The sequence below is a fragment of the Panicum hallii genome, chromosome 9 (assembly GCF_002211085.1).
Source record: "Panicum hallii strain FIL2 chromosome 9, PHallii_v3.1, whole genome shotgun sequence".
NCBI classification, from domain to species: Eukaryota; Viridiplantae; Streptophyta; class Magnoliopsida; order Poales; family Poaceae; genus Panicum; species Panicum hallii.
Window position 1 is genome coordinate 22,284,493 of NC_038050.1, and position 25,083 is coordinate 22,309,575.

A 25,083-nucleotide genomic window follows, 5' to 3' on the forward strand; every position below is an offset into this window, starting at 1 on the left:
ATCCATGGCACGCGGTTGTGTTGTGTTGGTGGGTTGAGGAGACAGAGGTCTGTCCGTGTGGGTGTATACCCCTATCATCCAAGATCGAGTCTTCTAGTCTTTTCCCATTTAGACCTATTTTCTTCTTAGTGAAATACTGCTTAGTTGTTTTGTATACATTGGAGGATAAAGAAACATATTGCATAGGGAACCTCGAAAGCCAAAGCCTTTAGGAACCATAGTCGACAATTGTTTGTAATCTTCTTAACATATATGAGCATGCCTGGATGGGTTAGAACTAGAGTTTAGTCAAAACTAATGTTTAGACGTCTAAATTTTAGTGGGCTAAAATTCATCTTGTCCTATTTAGATACCTTGGCTAAATTTTAATTGTAGTATGACAAAAGTAGCTTATACCTTGTGCCAAGTATGCCCTATGAGAGGATAACATTTGGGGAGGGTATTTCAGTATTTTGTTATCCGTGTAAAGAAATTAGCCCTATTAGCTGGGTTTTGAGAGCTAATGGACTAAATTTTAGTTGGGGTTGGTTGATTTTTAGTATCCCGCAATGTGGATCGGCTAGAGCTAATTTTTAGCTAACTAAAAATTAACCCTTGATCCAAACATGCTCTATGTATTAGCAATTAGGAGTATTACAAAGATAGGTGTGGACATAGTGGCACAAGACTCGATGAAAATGGGTTTAGTGTGGTTAGTGTGGAAGTGATCGATACGATGAAGAGGACTATTGTGAGAGAGCAGTGAAGGCAAGAATAATATAAGTTGAAGAAGTCTAGCGAGCTGGATAGAAATTGGATGGCTACTAGGCATCACTCGAGAAAGAGAGGCTTATTTCTTCCTGAGCATGTCAAATAGCTAGTCCCATAGAAAAATAGTGAACTTTATACAAGCAAATTGTAGAGTTTTATAAGCTAAAGTGTTTAGAAGCTATAGAGAATTCAATTCTTATTAACATGTTGCCATTAGACTATATAGATGTTACTAAGGTCATGGCACCTCCATTTCACTTAGGAACCGTCGTGGAAAGCCCTTCTAAATTAAAGGGAATTACAAAAATTCTCATATTAGTGGAAGACAATTTTTTAAACATAAAAACTTCCCGCTTTCCCTCTCTAAAATTTAAAGAACCCGATTACTTAAACGTGAGATCCACAAACATTTTTCTTTGACAATTTCAATGCTTTGTCTCTATGGAATATTTATAAAAAAGAATGCTTTAAATTATCAAAAAAGAATGCTTTGGCTCCATTTAACCTAATAGGATCCGGTTAAATTGGCCGTAAATTAACCTCCCCGCACGGTCCATCCATTTTTGGAAAGTATATTAAATTTGCTTTCTTCGGCAACCCTGTCTCAACCTCCTGGCCACCAATTTTTTTGGCGCCGACTTGCGCTTGTCGCGCAACACAATCCTGCGGGCCCCATGAAACCCCCTATCCCGCCTCCCCTCTCCTCCGCCACCGCTAGAATTGCTTTGTCAAAATATCAACCTAGTTTCCACCACCTCATCCTGCCGCACCGAGAAACAACACAAAAGGGCGGCAACGCGAGCAACCTCTGCGATACACAGATCAACGAAGCCAAATAGGAGCCACCAGCCAAATAGGAGCCACCGAAGCTAAAAATGGGGAAACACAACAGATAAGGTGTGTGACACAGATAAAAAAAGTCTTCTATGCGGCAAACGTTTGCAACTTCCATTCCCCTAGGTTTCCAACAACAACCAAGATCCATAGGGGGAAATCACATCACCCCCATAATGCAAAAAAAGACAGCAGATCTTCAAATGCAAATGTGCAATATATGCTGTAGTAGAAATCCACTCTTGTTGAACCAGATTTGAATCCGCTGTTGTAGAGCCTTCATTCATGCAGAAAGAAAAAAATGCTTGATTAGATTGATTGTGCTGCTGAACAAACTAGGAAAAAGTATACATAAAAAACAAAAAATAACCGATATGCCTGTTTAACTGTACATTATTGCCTGCTGAATCACATTTAGTTGCTTTTTGATGCATGTACAAAGTGTTTTTGTTCTTCTATCTAAATCAGGTCTGTGACCTGCTGAATTATTATGCAGGAGAAGAGTTGCAAAAAAGATTAGAAAATGGATTTAAATGAGCTCCCACCAGAATTTGATTATGATTTCCTTGATGAGTCGTATGTAAATCCGTCCTATTGCACTAAGGCAGAAGTTGGTGGGGGGGGGGGTGGCTGGGGCAGTACATGATATTGAGCATGTTCCAAATCAAGATCAAGCTGCAGTTCCTATCGGCATCTATTTAGCTGTTGTTGGCAACAATCTAGCTGAAGCCACCCAAGGTGTGCGGGCAAATGCTGATGACACCCAAGATTTACAAATTGTGGAAGAGATCTGGTCAACACCTCCAGTGCCATACACTGGGCAAACATTTCCACTAAACAAGAGGTGAGGGAGTTCTACAACTCTTATGCAAAACGGATTGGGTTCTCAGTTCATACAGGGACTTCACGCCTCTCAGGTTTAACAAGGGAGCAGCGGAAGGTTCTGTTTGTTTATAGCAAAGAAGGCCATGGAAGGAAGATGAAAGAAGGCAAGTCAGCTGCTGAATCTGATGATATCAATTATGAGGTGGGGGATTCTGAACTTGAGAATAACAACGAAGAAAATGACAATGAAGATGTTAAGAAGAAGAAGAAGTTGGATGGTGGAAAGAGAAGGAAAAGGGAGAAGATGCATCATACAAATTGCAAAGCAAGAATGGTTGTAAAGCTAATTGGTGATAGATGGCATGTGATTTTCTTTGCTCCGGATCACAACCATGAACTTATAGTGAAGCCTTCCCTGGAAAAGTTCATGAGGTCTCACAACGGCATTCCTAGGCAAGGGAAAGATTTTATTGCATTGTTGCATGGTTGCAACTTAAGTACTGGGAGAATAATGCAACTAATGAATGAGTTCTATGAGTCTGCGCAGCTAGTTCCATATGAAGCGATGGATGTTGGCAATTTCCGCTCCAACATTCGAAGAACAGAAAAATACAAAGACATGCAGAAGACATTGGACTACTTTAGGGAACTGGAACATGAGGATGTTGAATTTTTCATAAGATTAAACTTGATGCCGAGCACAGGGTTGAGAGCCTCTTTTGGTTTGATGGTGCAGCTAGGCATGCTTACATCGAGTCATACCATGATTATGTGTCTTTTGATGCAACCTACATGACAAATATGTATGATATGCCTTTTACTCCTTTCATTGGGATCAACAGGCATTGGCAATCATTCATGTTAGGGTGTGCCTTCCTAAGGGATGAAAAAACGCCTAGCTACACTTGGTTATTTGAAACATTTCTAGAGGCAATGAAAGGCAAAGCGCCTGTGAGCATTATCACCGACCAAGATGCTGCTATGAGGTGTGCGATTGCTCATCTATTCCCTAATACTAACCACCGGAATTGTCGGTGGCGCATTATGGACAAGTTCAGTGGTACAATTGAGCCTGTGTTAGAGGGGGGTGAAGAGCTGGAAGAGGACTTCAAAGAATGCATGAACCACACTGTGACACCGCAAGAATTTGAAGAAAATTGGGTTGCTATGATAAACAAGTATGGGTTGCATGACAATGTCCATTTTTAGCGCTTGTATGCAATTAGGAGCAGCTTTGTGCCAGCATACTACATGCACTGTTTCTACCCCTTTTGCAGTCCACACAGAGGAGTGAGGGGTTCAATGCTGTCCTAAAGAAATATGTGAACTCCAACATGTCTGTTCTGCACTTTGTCAAGCAATACCAGAAGATTCAAGGCAAATGTTTGGTTGCGTAGGATGTGCAAGACTTCAGGACTGACGATAGAGACAGAAGAAGGTGGTCTAAATACCCTATTGAGAAACACGCATCTACTATGTACACTAAAAACCTATTCTACAGATTCTCAAAGGAATTTGAGAAGACCGCTGAGTATGATGTCAAGCCTGAAGGGGAATTCCAATACGTGCCTAACAACAAATTTGTTTATGGCTATGGCAAGTGGACATATCTCGTGACTGCGATTGAGGATGAGGGGAGTTATTACTGTGAGTGCAGCAAATTTGATTGAGATGGTGTGATATGCTGCCACATTATGAAGATAATGACTAGGCTGGGTGTGAAAACAATACCTAACCGTTTCATATTGAAAACATGCACACAAGAATCGGTCCCTGAGAAAGAGAATAGTAATGCTAATACACATGTGCAAGCCGACTTTATTGCCCGTGGTATGCCCCTAAACAACAAGATGACTCTATGATTCACAAATCTGTCAACATCATTTGCAGGATTAGCTGCTGAAGGGTGTGTTTCGAGGGAAACTTATGATCTTATGGACAGTCATATCAAAATGATGTGCTCTGGACTAAATGAAATCAAGAAGAGGAAGAAACCAAGCAGGCAGAGGGTCCGTGCAAACGCTCAGCCTCCTAGAGGGGACAGTATGCCTAGTGTTACACCTGAAAGTGCTGCAGATATGCTAGTTGTTTCAGCTCCTGCTACTTATATGCATTCTGCTCCATCTAGCGAAGGCGCAATTGCAACTACAAATGTTTTGCCTAATATCTAACCATGTGTGGAAAGAATAATCTGTCTAACCTGGTGCTATGCACTAGATTAATCTGCTGGTTAGTGACTTTGTCACATGCAAAATTGTTCTGACACATATTCAAAACTTTATTTTGCAGGTGGCGGTGTTGGGCCTACTAACAACCCCGGTGCTGGTGCATTATCAGACCCTGTGGGCAACCCCCCGAGGTCAAAAGTGAAAGGCCATAAGAAGGAAAAAGACTGAAAAAAAGGGATGAACGCAGAAGCGAATTGGAAGAACAAGTGCAGCATTTGCAAGTTCACTGAACATAATGCAGCAAGATGTCCAGAAAAGGCGGGGGAGAAAGTTTCAAAGTTGGGGAGTGTCCATGCTTTGGGGAGCTTTAGGGGATAGTGACAGTGTGTGAGAGAAGCTATATTTATCTGCTTTCTTAGCATATATATTCTGTCTTATGACAGTAAAATTTACCAATACAAAGTGCCATTGCTGAGTATGGAAAAGAAAAAAAATGCTATTGTGCTCATGAGAAAATGCTTCATAAATACACTTGAGATGCTTTTATGTACTATGTTGATTTGCTTGTGATGGTTGAGCTCTGATTTAGTTACTTTAGTACAATATGCTAGTATGGGCATGGAAAAAAAATGCTTGTTGAATATACTTGAGATGCCTAATAAACTATATTGATTTGATTGCGTGACAAAAAAGAATCATACCTATGCCAAATTCAAGATACTCTCCCAGTTTACATCATTTTCTTCAAAATTGAGCCACGTGTGTGTCAGGATCTTCCGCATGTTGCAAATATCTTGAAAGTTGCAAACTAAACGCCCATCTCAATGTTGAGCATGCATCAACATGTGGAACCCACAGTCGCAGCTGCATATGGAAACTAGGAAAATAAGATGCAGTTTCATCTGATTTGCATACATTGAAAAACACACAGTTTTTTGCTTACTTGTTTGCTTGTTTTGGAACTCCAATTTGAACAATTTCATAGTCCTCTATTTGCTTGCTTGTCTCAGCGTAGTGGGTTTCCCACAACTTTTTGATTGTGTTGATGATAGTGGCGGAGCACTGTGCCAGCGCTTCATTCTCCAATGTCCTCATGGAGTCAAGGATTTCGAACCTGTTATTCCGCAGATTTACAACAATCAGGAAGTAATGCCCTGAGTGTTCGTCGTTCTGAACGAGCTTCTGCAATACAGGGAACAATACCTGTGTATTTTGTTTCACAAAAGAAAACTGATAAGAGCTTTGGAAAAAAAAACTTAGAAGGATAAATAGATAGAGAGAAAAAAAGTTTGGCTTTGCAACATACCAGTTGCCGGTGGTTCATATTGTTTCGGTTTTTGTGAATGCATGTTTGACTGCACGTGCTTTAATTTGTTGACTTTGAAGTAATGTCTGCAATGTGGTTTGATCATATGAAAAGATACCGGAGAAAAAAAAGGATAGAAAATGTTGTCATTGGACAGAAAAGTAAAAAGGTTGCTCGAAAACTCACTGTAATGTGAAGCGGCATGACCCATCTGGTGGCACCCCTTGTCTTCTTGCCATTGATTACATAAATGCCTATCTCCACGACGGTGTTGATTAGCTTTCCTCTTGGTTTTACTGAATCAACTAAATGTCCCAATGTAGCGTGGGTGAACAAATAGTTGAGTATGACTACACTGCAAAACCAAAAAACAGTAACACATACACAATTTAGAATTTGTGAGCGCACAGAAAAACTAGGTGTTGATTTTCAGTAAAAAAAAAATATGTACTAGTGGCGGGCATGATATACATACTTCCTGTTCTTGGACCTCGACACCTCGTCGACCTTCCTGAGCACATACATACTGCGTCGTAAACCTTCGTCACAGCTCTGCTGCAATTGAACGAAATCTTCCGTGCAGCTTGAACATAAGAAGATTGCAGTGCAGCAGCCATCTTGAACTCCCTTCTTGGTGGAGGTGCATACTCTGGTGTGATGGAGTAGTCTCCAACTTGTGGTACCTGTTCTGCTACATGAGAGCTTGTCCCGACATCTTGCGGTGTTCCTGCAACTTTTGCTGTTGCTCCTGATAGCTTGCTGCAGTGGAATCTGCAACTTTCGCTGTTGCTGCTAAATAGGAGGTTGTCCCAATAGCTAGCGGTGTTCCTGCAACTTTTGTTGATGCTCCTGAATGTTTGCTGTTGCTGGAATCTGTCCTTGGCACCTGTGGTGGTGCATAAGATGTTGTCCCGATAGATTGAGGTGTTCCTGCAACTCTAATTGTTGCTCCTGAATACTTGCTGATGTTAGATTCTGTCTTGGCGCCATTGATATTGTGGCATCCCCATGCCTGGCCTTTGCTTGTTCATTGATCTGAATAGCCTGTGCTTTCAAAATTTCATATACAGCATCATCTAGCCCATCCAATGACCATGCAGACCCCGGGTCTCCTGAGAGAAAAGAGAATTGAAAAATGATTAGACATATGGTGAAATTTAATGAACTTGCTTGCTAATGCATTAAAAAATAGATGTGGTGGCAGCGAAAAATAAAAAAATTGAACTTGTTACCTGGTGGTTCATGGCCGTTTGTGTTAGATCCTTTCTGAGGTGGTGTGGGCTCTTCAATGAACTTCATAATATCACAGTCAGGGGCGAGGAAATCCCATGAACTCCCTTCGGCAATACCAAGAACTGCATTCGATGAACTAGCTTCATTGGCAGGTTTTTTTGTCCCCGTGCAACCTTGATCTGAACCACCATCCTTATCGGGCTCCGCTGCATTAGTTGGCTTGTCTGGCAGCATTAATCTTGAGCGCCTGCTGATCAGATTGCCCGCCTTGATGGGTGGTTGAACTTCAGGTCCTGTGCTCGCCAATTCTTGACGTGTAGGTTCACCTCCAATGCTGTCAGTGGCAGGTGCTGTTTCCCCTCTGCCTGCTTGGCTTGTGGCTGATTGCATCCTTTTTAACCGTCTACTAAGGGAGATAAGGTCTTCTTGTTCTTCTTCTTGTTGTTGTTCTTTTTTTTCTTCTTCTTCTTCATGATCATCTTCATTCTCAAATCCTTGGTCTGAACCATCCTCGCTGCTGCTAATCTACTCTTCTTCATCTTCAGCGTAGTCTGAATCTTTGTGGTCTTCTTCTTCGTCATCGTTTTCATGTTGTTTTGCAGTTTTCCTCCGCTTTGATCTTCCCAAGTCCGGCCTGGGAGAGTCTTCAGCCTCGGCCATGTCTTGTATGAACGTGTCGAGCAAGTCTGACACTCCACTCAGAACTTTGCTCACAGCATAAGCAATTTTCCTCTTCTTCTGCAAGACATTAAAAAGTGAAATTCATTGTTGCATACTGATTTGATGGATACATCCTATGAAACTTCCTATGGAGGAAACCTAAATTATTTTAAAGGAAGAACAAACACACCTCAATTGCCATCTGTGGGGGCACCTTTGATGCTACAAATCTGTTGACATCATCCATCTGGGAAACCAAAACCTGGGCCACCGAATTCCCTGGTAATTTTAGCTGGAAAAATGGAGAAACACCAGAAAGTTGTGTGAGGCCATCTACATAACCTAATTTTACTGCAGTGAATGTGCATTAGTCGATTACCTTTAGTTTACCAAAAGATACATTGCAATTTGTATCAAGCTTGATAATCTAGTCCAAAAGTTTCCTTGTCCATGCAGCAATCCTGGGCTGGGTTGCTGGAATTTGAACATTACCAACAGCTAGAGGATCTGCGTAGAGGATCTGCAAAAAAAAATATAAGAAAAAAAGGTAAAAACAATGCAAGAGATGCAAATGCAGGAAAAAAAGCAAAAAAAAGGTAAAAGACGCAGAAGGTATTACAGTAGAAAAAAAGGAACGGGAACTTACAACAAGTAGTAAGAAGCAGCCCCTCACAGAATTTTTCTTGTCTATTTTTCTAGCTGCATCCTTAAGTTGGTCAACTACAAATTGACACCAATTCAGCTTCTTCACGCACGTAAGGTCAACTAGTGCTAGGTAACATCTGGGGCTTATTCCCAAACTGGTGGGCGGACACAAAAAAGTTGACACCGCTATCTTCAGCCAAGACCTCAAGAAATCCTCATTTGCGTGGTTGTTTTGTTTGACCCTTTCCATCATTTCTTCAATCTTGGGTGCTTGCCCTTGAATAATCCCATACTTGCTGTGGATGAAGTTGATCGCATCCACATCAAGCTCGTATTTCACCTCATCGCCCTTGTTTGGCAAGTTTAGGATGTCAGCCATAGACTTTGATGTCACTGAAATCCTACCCCTCCTAGGGAAAACTAGTTCTGATGATTCAGCATCAAAGCACTCCACCATCAGCCAACCATCGAATTTGACTTCATGAATCATCTTGCGCTGATCTTCAGACATGTATTTATATAGCTTGACAAGTCTAGCTGGGGATGCCCTGTTTCTAAGGTTCTGCACACATTTGGACAAAAAAAATACAGTGGAAGCTCAGAAATTGCCTAATGAGATGCATGAATTTGCTCTGCTGAAAAAGATTTATGGCCTAACTGTAACTTGGGGCTATTGCATGAAAAAAAGGGGGGGAGGAAACACATACTGCATTAGATGATGTCGCACGGGCTGCGTGCTGCTTCTGTGCTCTTAGCATTGTAATTGGTGTGTGTTTCAGAAAAAAACTGCACATTAACAAATGAAGAAGTTAGTTCTGGTGGTGGCGGTAGTGCTGCTGGTGGTGTTGTGTGGGAGACAGGTAATCCATAGAAAAATGACAAAAAAAAGTACCCCCTCAATGCCGAAAAAGTCTAGTTCTCTTAACATAATCGATAGCAGAACAATATGTGCGCTTGAGCAAAGTATGTTCAGACAAGTGAGCATGTATATATACACATGCTCAGGGAAAAATAACTAGACATGTTCAGATTTAATTATCTGAATATAAAAACTAATAACCAGACATGTTCAGATTTAATTGTCTGAAAATAGAAAAAAAGCTAATAACTAGACACGTTCAGATTTAATTATGTGAAAAAATAGAAAAAGCAAAATAACTAGACATGTTCGGAATGACTAGATTAAACTGCAAAAAACATGACAACATGAACAGAATTTCAGCCTAAGATCACAAAGCACATGCGCGGGCTAAAAAATACACAGTGAGCCTACAATAACAAATATCATCCTAAAAAACTCAGTGCACATGCACACAGTGAGCCTACAATAGCAAAAATTCACCCCTAAACTGATACACATTCACCCCTAAAAAAAATCACAAAACCGCAGCGAGCCTACAATCACAAATTCAACGTAAAAAATTCCAGAGCGCCTGCACATGTAACCAACAGCCTATTCGATCCAACCAGATATATGATATGATTGTCCGAGCTACCATAAGCCTAAAATCACGGAGCACATGCTTGAATTTGGTTGGTGCAGGGGTAGGGGTAGGGGGCATTCACTCACCTGATAAGATTTCCCCCCCACTGGGTGTGAGCCCTGTAGCAAAAATTCACGGGATGAGAAACCCCCTATCTGGGTACATGGGACTGTCCATGTGGCACACTTCTTTTAGGATATGGGATGGGATATGGTCCACGCACTACATCTGTTGTAACTACTTATAATGTAGTAGGATTACTCGCACAGTAGTGAAACTAGTCGGACACGGTAAGAAACTATCCGAGAAGTACTCGGGCAGGACTCCTGGGCTTGTACCCGGCTAGGATTTCCATGTAAATCTGTCCCCGTAGACTATATAAGGGCGGGCAGAGAACCCCTTGAGGACAATCATCATCAAAGTCAATACAAACCACACAGGACGTAGGGTGTTACACTCTTAGCGGCCCGAACCTGTCTAAATCTTGTGTTCCTTTGCACCTTCGAGTTCCTGATCTCGGCAACACCCTACCTACAAATTCACCACCTCGGGGGTATCCCTCGGTGAGCGTGGCGGTAAAATACTGACAGCTGGCGCGCTACGTAGGGGTGTTCATCGAGCATCCACCAGAGAATTCGATGGCATCTTTCAACTTCACAAGCGCTATGCTCGACGAGGACACAACCTTCATCTTTGGCTCCAAGATCTGCGTCGCCAACGTTTTGGATGGCTTCAACAGCCACCTAGCCAACTCCAAGGAGTCAGAGGCCTCTTCATCAACTCTAAGCAGCGATCTCGATGAGTTCATCGACAACCTCGATGATCTGTCATTTCCCGATCTGGCCCAGCAGATCGAAAAGATATCCGTTTTCAACGCAACTTCCACTCGTGACGCACCAAATCTAGTCGGGTCGGATTCAAACCGATTTGAAAAGACCACACGATCTAAATCCTTCTCCAACTTGGAGGAGGATTTGGATCTACTGCTCAAGATCAAGGATGTGGGCACCACCGCTTGCTGGTGGCCCCCCATTTTTGACATCCACTTGGACTCCAACGAAGAGTACTCCCCGCGTAGTACTACACCTTCAAACCGGTCCCGAGAAGGACTCGAAGACGAGGGAGCCACCGCTCGTCGGGCGGCCCCCGCCCTTAAAACCACTCGCAACCCGACAGCCACACCGATTCTTTTTCGGGCAGCCTTCTGGGTTTAACCATCACATCAACACCGCAAGGAAGTTTCATCTACTGGAAGGGCTTTGAACCCTCCGAACTACTCAATTACGAGTCCCGTCTTGTGGCCTTCACGCAGGAACTACCCTTCTAGGAGGCTAGACCCCTCTCTCCCATTGCGGACGAAGGAGAAAATAGCACAGAGGTACTCGAGTACAGCCTTATGGCTAACCACTCGCCGGATCGTCAAGTCTGCATGGCCTCCCTTCACAACGCGGAGGATGACGAGCTGGACCCCTAGTACGACAACGAACAACTCGCAGACGTCTCAGCCGACGAGCCCACAGCTGATGCTCCCCAAGATGAAGACGAGGAGCACCAAAGAATCCGGCGGGTAAAGAATGCCAAGCGTGCTCAACGCAGGCTCAACGCGCAGAATCGTGCCCGTGAACCAAGGGATCTCAACAACGCTTTTGCAGCAGTTGCTTATCACGAGTACCGTACGCTGATTGGCGCCATCGCAAAAGCAACACTCTTAGCTCAATAACTCCCACCCAATCTTCAGATACAAAGGCTACAGTATCTCACCCAGCGTGCGCTCGTGCAACTCGATGGGCAACATCCAGTGTCTTCCACTCGGAATCAGCCCTCGAGGTCTGAGCGCCATGGTGATACCGCGCTAGTCAGTTGCACCCCTGGAGGAGGCCCCGGGGGTCGAAGGAACGACAACCGCCAGCGCAACGAGGGCCACCCGTCCGCGCATGGCAACAATGAACAAGAAGTACAACAGCCAACTCGCAACCAGTGTGGGGCAAGGCATCAAGGCCAAGATCCACTCGAGGCCAACCTTCATGACGCTCCCACGATCGACCTCAGGCAGAAGATCAATGAAGGCCATGATGTGCGGCTTGTTATTGAAGCGAGGAGAAGGGACCGTACCGGCAGGCGCCACGATGATGACGACAGCGACCGCTTCCCCGCCTTCACCACTAGCATCACCGACAAGTCCTAACCAAAGGACTTCAAACTAGTCGGAATCCCCAAGTACGACAGTAAGCAAAACCCGCGCCAGTGGATTTGATGCTTCTCCGTCGCTATTGAAGTTTCAGGGGGATCCAACTCCACCAAAGCTCTCTACTTCCCGGTGGCTCTTGAGTTCGCACCCCTCATGTGGCTTGAAAGCCTCAAGCCAAACTCCATCAACTCGTGGGAGGACCTCAAGTGGGCCTTCATCAACAACTTCCAGGGATCCATGATTAAGGTGGGCACTCGCCACGATCTATCCCAGGTGAAGCAAGAGATGAACGAGACCCTAAGGTCCTACACATGGCGTTTCTTCAAGACGCGCGCCACCATCACCAACATCACCGATGAGGACGTCATCCACTGCTTCCAGAATGAGCTCTTCTTGAAGCACACGTACCACGACTTCGGGCGCAACCGCCCGACTACCGCCGTGGAGCTGCATGACATGATGACACGGTGGGCTGACCCAGGAGGACGAGGAGAACGACCGCTTCCCAAGCGCAACCACGACAAGCCAGGCAATGGCAACGGCCACTTCAACAAAAGACAGCGGAACCACTCATAGAACACCCAAAAGCACAAGCCAGACCTAGAAGTCACGGCTGTTGAGCGCAATCCGCGTGGCAAGAAGTCGGGGAACAACCAAACACAATACGAGCAAGTCACTCAATGCACCACTGCTCCCTCACGGAGGAAAGCAAAAGGATCAGGAGGATGATGAAGGAGGTGACAAGTGCCCGATACACCCGAAGTTGAGACACACGCTCTTCGATTGCGTCACCATCCGCAAGTCACTCAATGCACCACTCCTCCCTCACGGAGGAAAGCAAAGGGACCAGGAGGATGATGAAGGAGGTGACAAGTTAGGGGCTCAACACTTCTAGGATACGAAGAACGTCATCAACGTCATCTTTGGTGGATTCCCCTCCAAGCACGTGCAGAAGTTAACCCTGCACGAAATACTCTCTGTGGAGCCGGCCATGACAAGGCCTCTGAGATACAGCGAGGTCTCGATCTTCTTTTCCAAGGACAATTAATGGACCAGCTTCTTCGAGCCGGGAAAATTCCTGCTCGTCCTAGACCCTATCATGGCTGGCTCACAGCTAACCCGAGTACTCATCGATGGTGGGAGCGGTCTCAACCTGCTTTTCGCGAGTACTCTGAAGAAGATGAGACTGGACATCTCCAAGATGCTCACTCCTAGCAAAGCTCCCTTCTACGGCATCGTTGCGGGTAATGCGGCTACACCACTCGGGTCAGTGGTCCTGCCAGTCAACTTTGGGATGAATGACAACTACTGCATCGAGTACATCAAGTTCGAGGTGCCGGATTTCGACTCGTCATACCATGCCATCCTTGGCAGACTGGCACTAGCCAAATTCATGGCCGTGCCCCACTATGTCTACCTGCTACTTAAAATGCCAGGCAAGACAGGCGTACTCACACTCCGTGGCAACTTGAAGAAGTTGTTCGACTGCGACCAGGAGGCGATCGAGTACGCCATGACATCACACGTGCCAGAACTCTCTACAGAAGTACTCGCAGCCATGCTGAAGCTGACCAATTCAGAGATCGAGATCCCCAACCAGCGGCCTACCCACTCGAGGGTTAAACCCAACCCCAGCAACGTCGGCATCAAGACCATCCAGCTACAAGAAGGCGACCCGCAAGATTGCTTTGATCGGGGGCATCTTAGGCGACAAATAGGAAGGCGCGCTCGTTAGCTTCCTTAGGGCCAACCGTGACATATTCGCGTGGAAACCAGTGGATATGCTAAGGGTGCCCAAGGAGTTGATCGAGCACTGCCTAAAAGTCGATCCTAAAGCCACTCCAAAGAAGCAAAGATTACGATGCTTCACCCCCGCAAGAGGGAGGCCATCAAGAAAGAGCTAGCAAAACTATTCGCGGCTGGTTTTATTAAAGAAGTGTACCATCCCGAGTGGTTAGCTAACCCTGTACTAGTCTTGAAAAATAATAATAATGAATGGAGGATGTATGTGGATTAGACTGATCTCAATAAACACTGCCCAAAGGACCCCTTCATGCTCCCACGCATCGACCAAGTCATCGACTCTACGGCTGGCTGTGTCTTGCTCTCCTTCCTCGACTGCTACTCGGGCTACCACCAGATAGCTCTCAAGGAAGAAGATCAGATCAAAATGGAGTTCATCACCCCCTTTGGAGCATATGCCTACACTACAATGTCATTTGGGTTGAAGAACGCAGGAGCCACCTACCAACGGGCCATCCAACTATGCCTTGCGGACCAGCTACACCGCAACGTTGAAGCTTACGTGGATGACGTGATCATCAAGACCAGATCCCACAATGAGTTCATCACTGATCTCGAGGAGACATTGAGCACCTTGCAACGATTTTGATGGAAGCTTAACCCGACGAAGTGCGTCTTTGGCGTGCCACAAGGAAAACTACTTGGGTTCATTGTTAGTCACCGAGGAATTGAAGCAAACCGGAGAAGATCAACGCCATCACAGCTATGGACACTCCAAGGATGATCAAGGATGTCCAGAAGCTCACAGGCTGCATGGCAGCTTTGAATCGATTCATCTCCCGACTTGGAGAAAGGGGACTACCCTTCTTCAAATTGCTCAAGCTCCACGACAAGTTCAAGTGGACCGAGGAAACAAACCAGACGCTGCAAGACCTCAAGCACCATCTGCAGTCGCCACCCATCCTGACGGCTCCCTAACCAGGTGAGAATCTACTACTCTACATCGCCGCGACTACTCATGTTGTTAGCACGGCAATCGTGGTGGAACGCCAGGAGGAAGGCCAGGCCTTCAGGGTGCAGCGACCAGTCTACTTCATCAGCGAAGTCCTCTTTGAATCTAAGGTTTGTTACCCAATGATTCAGAAAATACTTTACGGTATACTCATCACTTCGAGGAGCTTCGCTACTATTTCGACGCATACAATATCCTGGTGGTCTCTAACTTCCTATTGCCGGATATCCTCCATAATCGGGACGCTACCAGGCGCATCTCCAAGTTGGCAGTGAAGCTAGGAGCCCTCACACTCAACTTCAAGCCCCGCACAGCCATCAAGTCGCAGGCACTAGTCGATTTCATGGCAGACCGGCGAGAATACCAAGTGGAAGCCCCAACCAACCAACCAAATATTGGGTCATGTACTTTGACGGCTCACTCAAGCTCGGTGGTGGTGGTGTGGGAGTACTTTTCATTAGCCCGAGAGAAGAACATCTCAAGTACGTGTTTCAAATACTATTCGAGGTTTCTAACAATGAAGCCGAGTACGAGGCATTATTGCACGGGCTACGCCTGGCGGTCTTCCTGGGCATCAAGCGACTACTCGTCTATGGTGACTCCTTACTGGTGGTTCAACAAGTCAACAAGGAGTGAGACATCAACAAGGATACCATGGACGCTTACGTTACGGAAATACGCAAGCTCGAGAACAAGTTCTCGGGGTTAGAAATTCACCATGTGATTCGCAACAACAATGTAGGCGCGGATGTGCTCTCCAAATTGGGTTCTAATCGAGCTAATGTCCTACCGAGAGTTTTCGTTCATGAGTTGCATCACCCTTCCATCAGGGTAACAAACTCAAGTTCCATCCCTCAGGGTCCCATGGAACCTGACCGAGAGGTCTTAATGATCGAGGTCGACTGGAGGGTGGCCTTCATCGACTACATCCAGGAGCACAAACTACCCCCCAGCATCGACCCAAAAAGTGCTGAAGCTACTCGCATCCTACGGCGCAGAAAAGGGTATGTTCTAGTGGGGGGTAATCTATACAATCGTGGATCAGCATCAAGCATACTCATGAAGTGTGTCAGCATGGAGGAGGGAAAGAGATACTCCAAGAGATTCACGAAGACGTGTGCGAGAACCACGCGGCTTCTCGCACACTAGTCAGCAAGGTGTTTCGATCTGGTTTCTACTGGCCGACTGCTTTTGTAGATGCCGAAGCACTCGTTCGCCGGTGTACCAACTGCCAATTCTTTGGCAAACAGCCTCATGTCCTGGCTCATAACCTCATCACCGTACCACCTTCATGGCCGTTTGCATGCTGGGGCCTGGACATGATAGGGCCCTTAAAAACTGCACCGGGAGGTTTCACACATGTGTTGGTGGCCATCGACAAGTTTACCAAGTGGATCGAGTACAAGCTAATCGCAACGCTCTTAGCGGATCGAGTGGTTACTTTCATTTACAACATCTTACATCATTTTGGCTTCCCCAACACCATCATTACAGATTTGGGATCCAATTTCCACTCGCATCAGTTCTGGGATTTCTATGAACGCAGTTCCATTGAAGTCAAATATGTTTCAGTGGCTCACCCACGGGCCAATGGCCAGGTTGAGCGCGCCAATAGCTTGATTCTTAATGGATTGAAGAAAAGACTCTATGATGAGAACAGAAAAAAGGGCGGCAAGTGGATCGATGAGATCTCATCAGGTCTAGAGGCTTCGCACACAACCAAGCAAAGCCACAGGATAGTCACCTTTCTTTCTCGTATATGGGTCTGAAGCTGTTGCCTTATATTTATAACACTTTGATAGTCAAGAGTCGAGACACTGCCGATAAGCAAATTACCGGCTGACGTGATGTGGAAGTCTTCACGACTGGAGATGTTTGAAGAAGGCGAGGTTGACACTGCAAGACATCTCGAACTTGACTTAGAAGAGTAAATCTGATGCAACATATTGTTCCAGTCGGTTTGCTACTTACAAGGAGTTCGTCGTTACCACGACAGGAACGTTTAATAACGCTCTTTTAATGTTGGAGATATGGTTCTTCGATGAATCCAGGATGATACCGAACTACACAAGCTTATTTCATGATGGGAAGGACCAAAGTTACAGGCCCTGAATCTTATCGCTTACTGTACCCTGATGGCCAGCAGGTACCAAATTCTTGGAATATTGAGCATCTACATCATTTTCATCCTTGATCAACTGGGGACGACATCTTTTATTGATGCTTGGAGATGGATACTTCTAGCACAACTTGTAGGATCGAGATGGCGGACTAGAGGAGGGGGGGTAAATAGTCCTTTCAAAAATTAATTGCGCCGGCTAACCGAAACTTATGCGGAATTGAAACTATTCGCTTAGCCAAGACTTCACCCCTCTAACTATGACTCTAAGGCACGTACACAAAGCAAATGGAGTGCCAAGCTAGAAAAAGCTCTCCTAACAATTCTAATGCCAAGCCACACAAGTCTAAGCACTAGTACTTCACAAACAAGGGGAGCTCCTACACAATTCTAATGGGCAATAGCACAAAGCCAAACCTAAGCTCACTAGATTCTCAAGGACAAGAATACACAATACAAACTCAAGAGCTCAACTTGCTTAGCTACACAATCTAAGCAAGAGCAACTAATTAAACTACACAAGCTAACTAGTTACACTATGATCTCTACTTCTAGCTACACAAGCAAGAAGATGATTAGCAAGCTACACAAACTAACTAAACACTAGAGAGCAACTACACAAGCACAAGATATATATGAATGTAAATACAAGGCTTGTGATTTGGAGAATGCAAACCACTGAGAAGAGTAGACAAGATTGACACGGTGATTTTTATCTCGAGGTTCACTTGGTTGCCACCAAGCTAATCCCCGTTGAGACAAGCTCCAAGGTTGCCGCCGATCCTCTTGCTAGTGGTGACTCTCAAGTCACACTCTCCCATGTGGAGTGCTCACACCGAGCTCTAGCACATGATCCGAACGAACCACTTGTTGCTCTTCACGTCTCGCTCAACTAGAGTTGCTCTTCGCGGCTCCCGCGGGGAGAGCACAATACCCCTCACAATCTCTTCTCCGGAGCACCACACAATCTTCTTGCGGGCTTCAATGGAGCCTCTTCCCACCAAGCCATCTAGGAGGTGGCAACCTCCAAGAGTAACAAGCACACCGGCTTGCAACACGATCATCTAGTGCCACTTGATGCAATCTCTCAAAGCAATCGCACTAGAATCGCTCTCTCACTCAATCGGATGATCACTATCAAGTTAGAGTGAGTAGAGGGCTCTCAAGCACTCTCACACATGGACACCAAGTCCCCAAGGTGCTCAGCACCCTCAAATGGCCGGCCACACCCTCTATTTATAGAGGGAGGCCCCAAACTAGCCGTTACACTCAAATCCCGTGAAAACAGAGATTTCACGGACTGTCCGCCTCACAGAAACCGGACCGTCCGCCATTCAAAACCAACGGCTAGAACTGCAATTATTATGTGTCAGAGTCGACCGTTAGAGCCCCGGGCGGACTGTCCGCGCCCCTGGGGCGGACTGTCCGCGGTTCAAAACTTCAAACCAACCGATTTGCAAACGTCTCTGACTAAATCTGGAAGTGACCGGCAGACTATCCGCTCCCCATGGGTGGACTGTCCGCAGTTCAAAAAGTGAGCAGACACAGAAACCATAGTGTTTCTGTCCCAAAATTTTTAGTAGGAGGCGGACCGTCCGCCCCCAAGGACCGGACGGTCCGCAGTTCATTTTGGACCACCAACAGAGCCAAAAACAGCTCTGTTAGAGCTCATCCGGGATAACGGCGGACCGTCCGCCCCCCATGGGCGGACCGTCCGCAGGTCTATTTCCAGCAGAAATGTACCTCGGTAAAACAGCCATAACTCTTAGCTCCGATGTCCAAATTAGGTGATCTTGGACTCTATGGAAAGCTAATTCAGAGGGCTACACAACTCAACTGAATACTTGGTCCAAAACAAAATGGATCAAAGCAGTATTCCACTCTAAGAGACAACCTAATTTCGGGAGAAAACCGAAAAACCTTCCTTGCTTCCCAAAGTTGATCAACATCAACTCCAACTCTTTCTCCTTTGCAAATGTGCCAACACCACCACGTGAACAACACCATGTGCATGTGTGTTAGCATTTCACAATCATTTTCAAAGGATTTTCACTTGATCTCACCCACTTGATCCTAGCAACATCACAATGTTAGATCGCTCAAGTGGCACTAAATGACCGATATGCAAACAAGTTTGCCCCTCTTGATAGTACGGCCATCTATCCTAAATCCGGTCATGCACTTCTCTACACAATCTTTGACCGGTGAAATGAAATGCCCTACAAGTCATACCTTTGCCTTGCGCATTTCATTTTATTTTCCCAAATGTTGATGCCAAACAAGCACCAAATTCCATCAAGCCTTTTGATCATCTTCATAAGTCAACACTTGACTTGATCTTCCTTGAATGATATGATCCACTCCATATCATCACATGACCTCTTTGGTCCATCGATCTTGACCTTGCTCGCTCTTCACCGTTGCCTCGGTCCATCGGCGCTAAATCTTGCCCAAGCTTCACCGCCTCGCGGTCCCTCAATCCAAAGCATTGACTTGCCCTTCTCCATTGCAACCGGTCCATCAAGCCAAGCCTTGTCTTGATCTTCTCCATTTTGGTCACATAACTCCATGTTATGTCTCATATGCAATGAGCTCCTCGATCACACTATATGAGCATAGCATCAACCCTTAGCCATTTCTCCTCTATGGCACATGTTGCTCATACTAGTGTCTTTGTGTGGACTAATCTCCTATGTATCTCAACATAAACACTTATTAGTCCACCTAAGTTGTCACTCAATTACCAAAACCAAACAAGGGTCTTTCAATCTCCCCCTTTTTGGTAATTGATGATGACTCTACAAAGATATGGAAATTAAGCATATTCCAAGCTAGCACTTTACACACGTGTAAATAGCTAACTTGGTTTGGATTTTATATTTCTTATCCATCATTAAGACCACTTGTGAAAGATTGGATAAGCACCATAAAGATCCGACTTGGTAGTGATAACTCCCCCTACATGTGTGCTCAAGAGATTTAATTTTTAGACTCACACACATGCATAAATATAAAATTTGTGGGATTGTTATCACTACTAAGTGATGCTAAGGTATATAGGATAAACCTTTGAAGCGTGATACCAATTTGAGTTGCATCCTTGAAGTTCATTCCTTAGCATCAATGAGTAATTAGACATTCATCAAAAACTCAAGATACCTCATGAGATCAACAATATTAGAAAGGCTCTTGATTCATTTGTAAAAAAAAATGTCTAGCTACAATCTATGCATGCTAGTTATCAAATCATCAATCAAGTTCTATGACTAGCATATATCACACACACGCAATGCATATATATTTTAAAACTTATGCAAATGCAAGCAAGCACATGAATATGCACATATCAAATGCAAACAACTAAGTTCATGAGCTTGCTCCCCCTACTTGTGTGCTCCTCTTGTCCAAGAATATTGATCCTCCTCAATATTGCTCCTCTTGATCCATGTCCATAATCGCACTCTCATCTCATCTCCCCCTTTGTCATCCAAAGATAATTCATATCTTTGTTCATTTCTCTCCCCCTTTGTCATCAATGACCATAAAAAAGGGCCGAAACTACATGAAATTTGCCATGTGAAGATCAATGGCTACCACTTGAAGTTGTATCTCTTGTACTTGTAGGGTTACCACTTGAATACCCCTTGTAGGCAATCATATGAAGCGCTTGTGGTTTGATACAAAGAGTTGGACTTGGGTAGATGGCTGAGTCTTGAATCTTCATTTTTGATGGACACTTTAAATTTGATTAAAATTGACACCACTTGTAACAACAACATGTGAAAGCATGAAGACCACATTGACATGCCACATGTAGGATACTAGTAGGATTCTTGACCTTGATACCTTGTAGTGGGGCTCCTCCCCCTATGTCAAAGTGTTTGTCAATCTACTTGAATGTTGAGCTTTTCTTGATGAGGGTTGTTTTCTTGATTTGAATTGATCACTTAAAGTAGAGGATCACTTGTGAAACCACCATTGTTGCACTAGATCTACTTGAATGAATACCATTTGTATGACCATGTATATCACTTGTAGAGATATAGTGATATACCTTTTGTTGAATCTAGTATCACTTGTAAAATCATGATGGACCACTTTGTTGAATTGGACATTGATAATCAATTCTTGAACTAAATTGTTTCCATGAGCTTCTTTCTCTTTGACTTGATCTAGACTACTTGCCCAAATAATTCAACTCGGTTTGGACCAATGACAAGCTTCTTCACACCTCATTCTAAGGGTTATCTTGACAATGTTGAGTTAAATACTTGAAAGCTCATTTTCTAGATCAACTACTTAGGTTTACTAGCTCATAAACATGTCATATGTTACCACTAGATCATATCAAGCATAGAAGCAATAGTGGCATCATAAAACATTTAAAATTATTTTATTTTTCATGAATGATCACTATATATGACTATATACACTAATCATGTCCTTAGCATAGTATGAATGCATATGTCAATCAATTTCACCTTGCTATGTTGGAGTAGAGGATAGTCATTAGCTTCCAATTTAGCTCTCCAAATAGCATCATGAAGTTCAATTATAATAGCTTGGTGAAGACAATGAATACCAATATGAAAACCATTCTTCACCCATATGAAATGAATACCACTTATCATGAAATCCACTATCTTGTTGTGGTTGGCTTGCTTCATCTCTTTGATCCTTGCTTGCATGAGAGAATACCATTTGAATATCACTTGAATTATCATGAATCTCTCTATGTTCGGTGTTGCTTGTTTTTCTTAATCTTCCAATTTAAGTACCAAAAATATGATAAGCACACACTACAATCAAATGGCCTTGTACCTAATACTTGTCATGCTTCTTGTCATGCTTCTAGCTCCTCTCAAAACCAAACCTAGGTTCCTCAACCACTTATAACGATGATTCCAACTTGAGGACATTTCAATTTAAGTGACTCAAGATCAATCCAATATTTGTCACTTTTCTGGCAGATTTTGTACTTCTCAAAGAATACATCAAATCTCTCAAAGTACATGTTGAATTGCCACGAAAATTTGTGGAGATGTGTGGCACTAAGTCATCTAGTAGCCATAAAAATTTGAGCTTCAATGCATTTCTAGATTGCTACCAGGTTTCACATCTTCACTCATGGGTGCATGCTGAAAACTGCTGCACATGCATTGACAAGATCTGCTCCAAAACCAAAGTATTTCTCATCATATTCTCATGAAATTTGTACAGCAACTAGTACCATAAGTGTAGGGCATGGATACCAAATTTCAAGACAATCCAAATAGATTTGATCATCCAACTATGGCTATCTTCTCAGCTTACTCAGATTTTCAATAAAGGACAGATTTTGAGCAATTGAGCTATACTTCATCAAATTGAATCAAACTTGATGTCAACTTATTTGAATACTCTCACAAAACATATATCCAATTATATCACATACTAAATGTCATCTCATGATCATATCCATTCAAATTAACTCAATTTTGATTACAAGCATTTAATCCATTCAAACATCTTATAGCAAGCAATAAGAGCATATATATATCCAATTCAAGCATCTCATATGCACCCAAATGAATGTGATCAACTAGGGATATACCTTTGTAGCTCATGATAAGTTTAGCTGCTTGGATCCACCCGAAAACCGCATGAGCGGACTGTCCGCGTTCCTTGGCGGACCATCCGCACTTGCTTAGTGGACACACCATCGGTATAACCGAAGCTTGCCGGTGCGTCTGGCGGACCGTCCGCGGACAATGGCGGACTGTCCGCTCAACCAAAATTCTGACAGCCCAGAGTTTTGCCAACTTTCATAATTTCAATTTTGAATTGGTATCATTGCTCATATAAAAATCTAAAAATCTCAAATCTTACATGAAAACCTTCCAAAGACTCATATGAACAAGTTACAACAAGAATTCAAAAATAAAATGAGTAAAATCATAAAAACTCATAAATGGCTCAAAATTGCTTCAAAAATTCAGAAAAATGGAACAAAGAGTATACATAAGAACCAAATGTCATATGTACTAGTTTTTAAATCATTTTTGAGAAGTCAATGTCATTTAACTCATTTTCCAATATGCAAAATAATTTTTCATCCAAAACAAGATTCAACTCAAATAAATTTGCAAGCCATCAAATATTTCCAATAAATCATCACAACTAGAATAAGACATTTGTATGTTGTAGTACTTGGACTTCATTGTTTTGACTGGACATTGGGATGAGAATAGCACTAGGCTTCAATTACTGAACCAATCACATAATGAACAAGATAAAACCAATTAAGTCAAGCCTCCAATGTCATTGGTACCTACACACATTTATCCACGTTTTGATGGTACCCAAACTAGGTTGGGTCCTCTCAAGTTAGGAGCAACATACTTTGGCAAAGCCTTAGTATGAATAGCGGGATATTTTGTAATAGCAACAAATGAGGTACCATTACCATCCTTTCTAAGCATAATATGTGCATCAATTGAAATAGGCTTAGAATTATTACCTAAGGGACATGAACAAGCCATGTGTCCCTTTTCCCGACATAAGTAGCATCTTCTCTTTTGTTGAGCCTTTCCTTCCTTACTCATTTGATGCTTCTCATTGCCTTGCTTCTTATTATTTGCTTCAGCCTTCTTCTCAAACTTGTTTGGGCAACCCGAAACTAGGTGACCCAATATTGCACAACTATGGCACTTGATGTGAGCATGTGGATTCTTATCTTGAATCTTATACTTGCTCAACATCTTGGCATCTTGAATATGAGTTGGATGTCTTGCTCTTGCCTTGCCACCCCTTCTTGTTCTCTTTTTCATCATCTTCAAGTCATCAACTTGATCATCATGGTTGATCTTGACTTGAGGTTGGGGTGCCTTCTCTTGCTCAACTTGTGGCTTTGGTTGAGCTTCTTGTTGCTTCACCAATCGCTTGGTTGGATACATTGAGGTGAGGTGACCCCAAGTGCGGCAATTTAAGCATTTGACATGTTTAATCTTTTCTTCTTCCTTCTTCAACTTGAGGTTTTCTTTGTTGGGGCAACCATTTGCAAAGTGTCCCATCTCATGGCATTGAAAGCACATGAAATGAGATAGCTTCATTTCTTCTTGCTTCTTTATTTTCCTATCATATTTATTCTTGCCCCATCTCTTGCCTTTGGCTTTGCTCTTGTTGGAACCAATGCCGCTCATGTCATCGAAGTTTCTTTGATTTTTTATTATGCTTTCAAGGGTGACTTTTGATTTTGTCCATCTCTCTATCTTGTTGCTCAAATACTTCACTTGACTTTGGAGCTCTTTATTTTCTTCTACAAGGTTAGTCTCATATTGCACAGTAGAAGAAGAACAAGCATCTAGATGTGAAGTACATGGCATAGACAATAAATCATCACATGAGGTGGATACATGTTTCTTGCCTACATCACAAGGGTTAGCAATATTTTGCAATTGATCCTTTGACCCATGTGATGAGCTCTCACTAGTTTTAATTTCTTTATTAGAAAACTTGCTAGTGAGTAAAGCATGGTCTAGTACCAAGTTCTCATGAGCAACACTAAGCTCCTCATGAGTCAATTTCAGCTCCTCATGTGAACAACTCATGACATAAAGTAGATGTTTTTGTTGTTCACATGTGTCTTTGAGAAATGAGTTTTCTTTTTCCAATTTGATTGTTTTGGCTAACACTTTCTCAAATAATTTATTCATGCTAGTATATCTATTCAAGAGCTCATTATATGAATTAGGATCAATCACCTTGCAATTTGATACCTTTGTGTCACCTTGTGACCTGAAGCAATGTGATGATGGAGATGAGCTTGAAGTAGAAATATCATCCATGTATGAACCAACTTGATCATCAAGTGTGCTTGGAGTAGGATCATCATTTGCATCACTTGAATCATCACCATCAATCATGTCAAGTGAGCTAATTGTACATTGGTCATCATCATCATCATCATCATCATCATCATCATCACTTGACCATGAGGTGGAGCAATCTTCCACAACTACCATATCGTGGATGTGCTCACCATCCTCATGTATTTCCTGTATGGCCTTAAAATCATCATGATCATCGGAGGCCGCCCCATATTTCTCATTTAGATAACTCCAAATCTCATGGGCGG

General features: G+C 43.5%; 1 protein-coding gene across 1 annotated transcript; it reads right to left on the bottom strand.

Moving 5' to 3' along the window:
- Nucleotides 1-1,634: 1,634 nt before the first annotated feature.
- LOC112872944 lies at nucleotides 1,635-23,274 on the bottom strand. The gene is made up of 13 exons (XM_025935981.1): nucleotides 22,561-23,274; nucleotides 21,449-22,136; nucleotides 9,129-9,207; nucleotides 8,423-8,983; nucleotides 8,269-8,296; nucleotides 7,967-8,055; nucleotides 7,717-7,854; nucleotides 7,116-7,641; nucleotides 6,716-6,995; nucleotides 6,070-6,238; nucleotides 5,521-5,780; nucleotides 5,279-5,454; nucleotides 1,635-1,861 (listed from the first exon to the last, which is right to left on the bottom strand). The coding sequence occupies exons 2-12, from the start codon at nucleotides 21,508-21,510 to the stop codon at nucleotides 5,322-5,324; spliced, it is 2,325 nt and encodes a 774-aa protein (XP_025791766.1). The 5' UTR covers nucleotides 21,511-22,136; nucleotides 22,561-23,274; the 3' UTR covers nucleotides 1,635-1,861; nucleotides 5,279-5,321.
- Nucleotides 23,275-25,083: the final 1,809 nt, after the last annotated feature.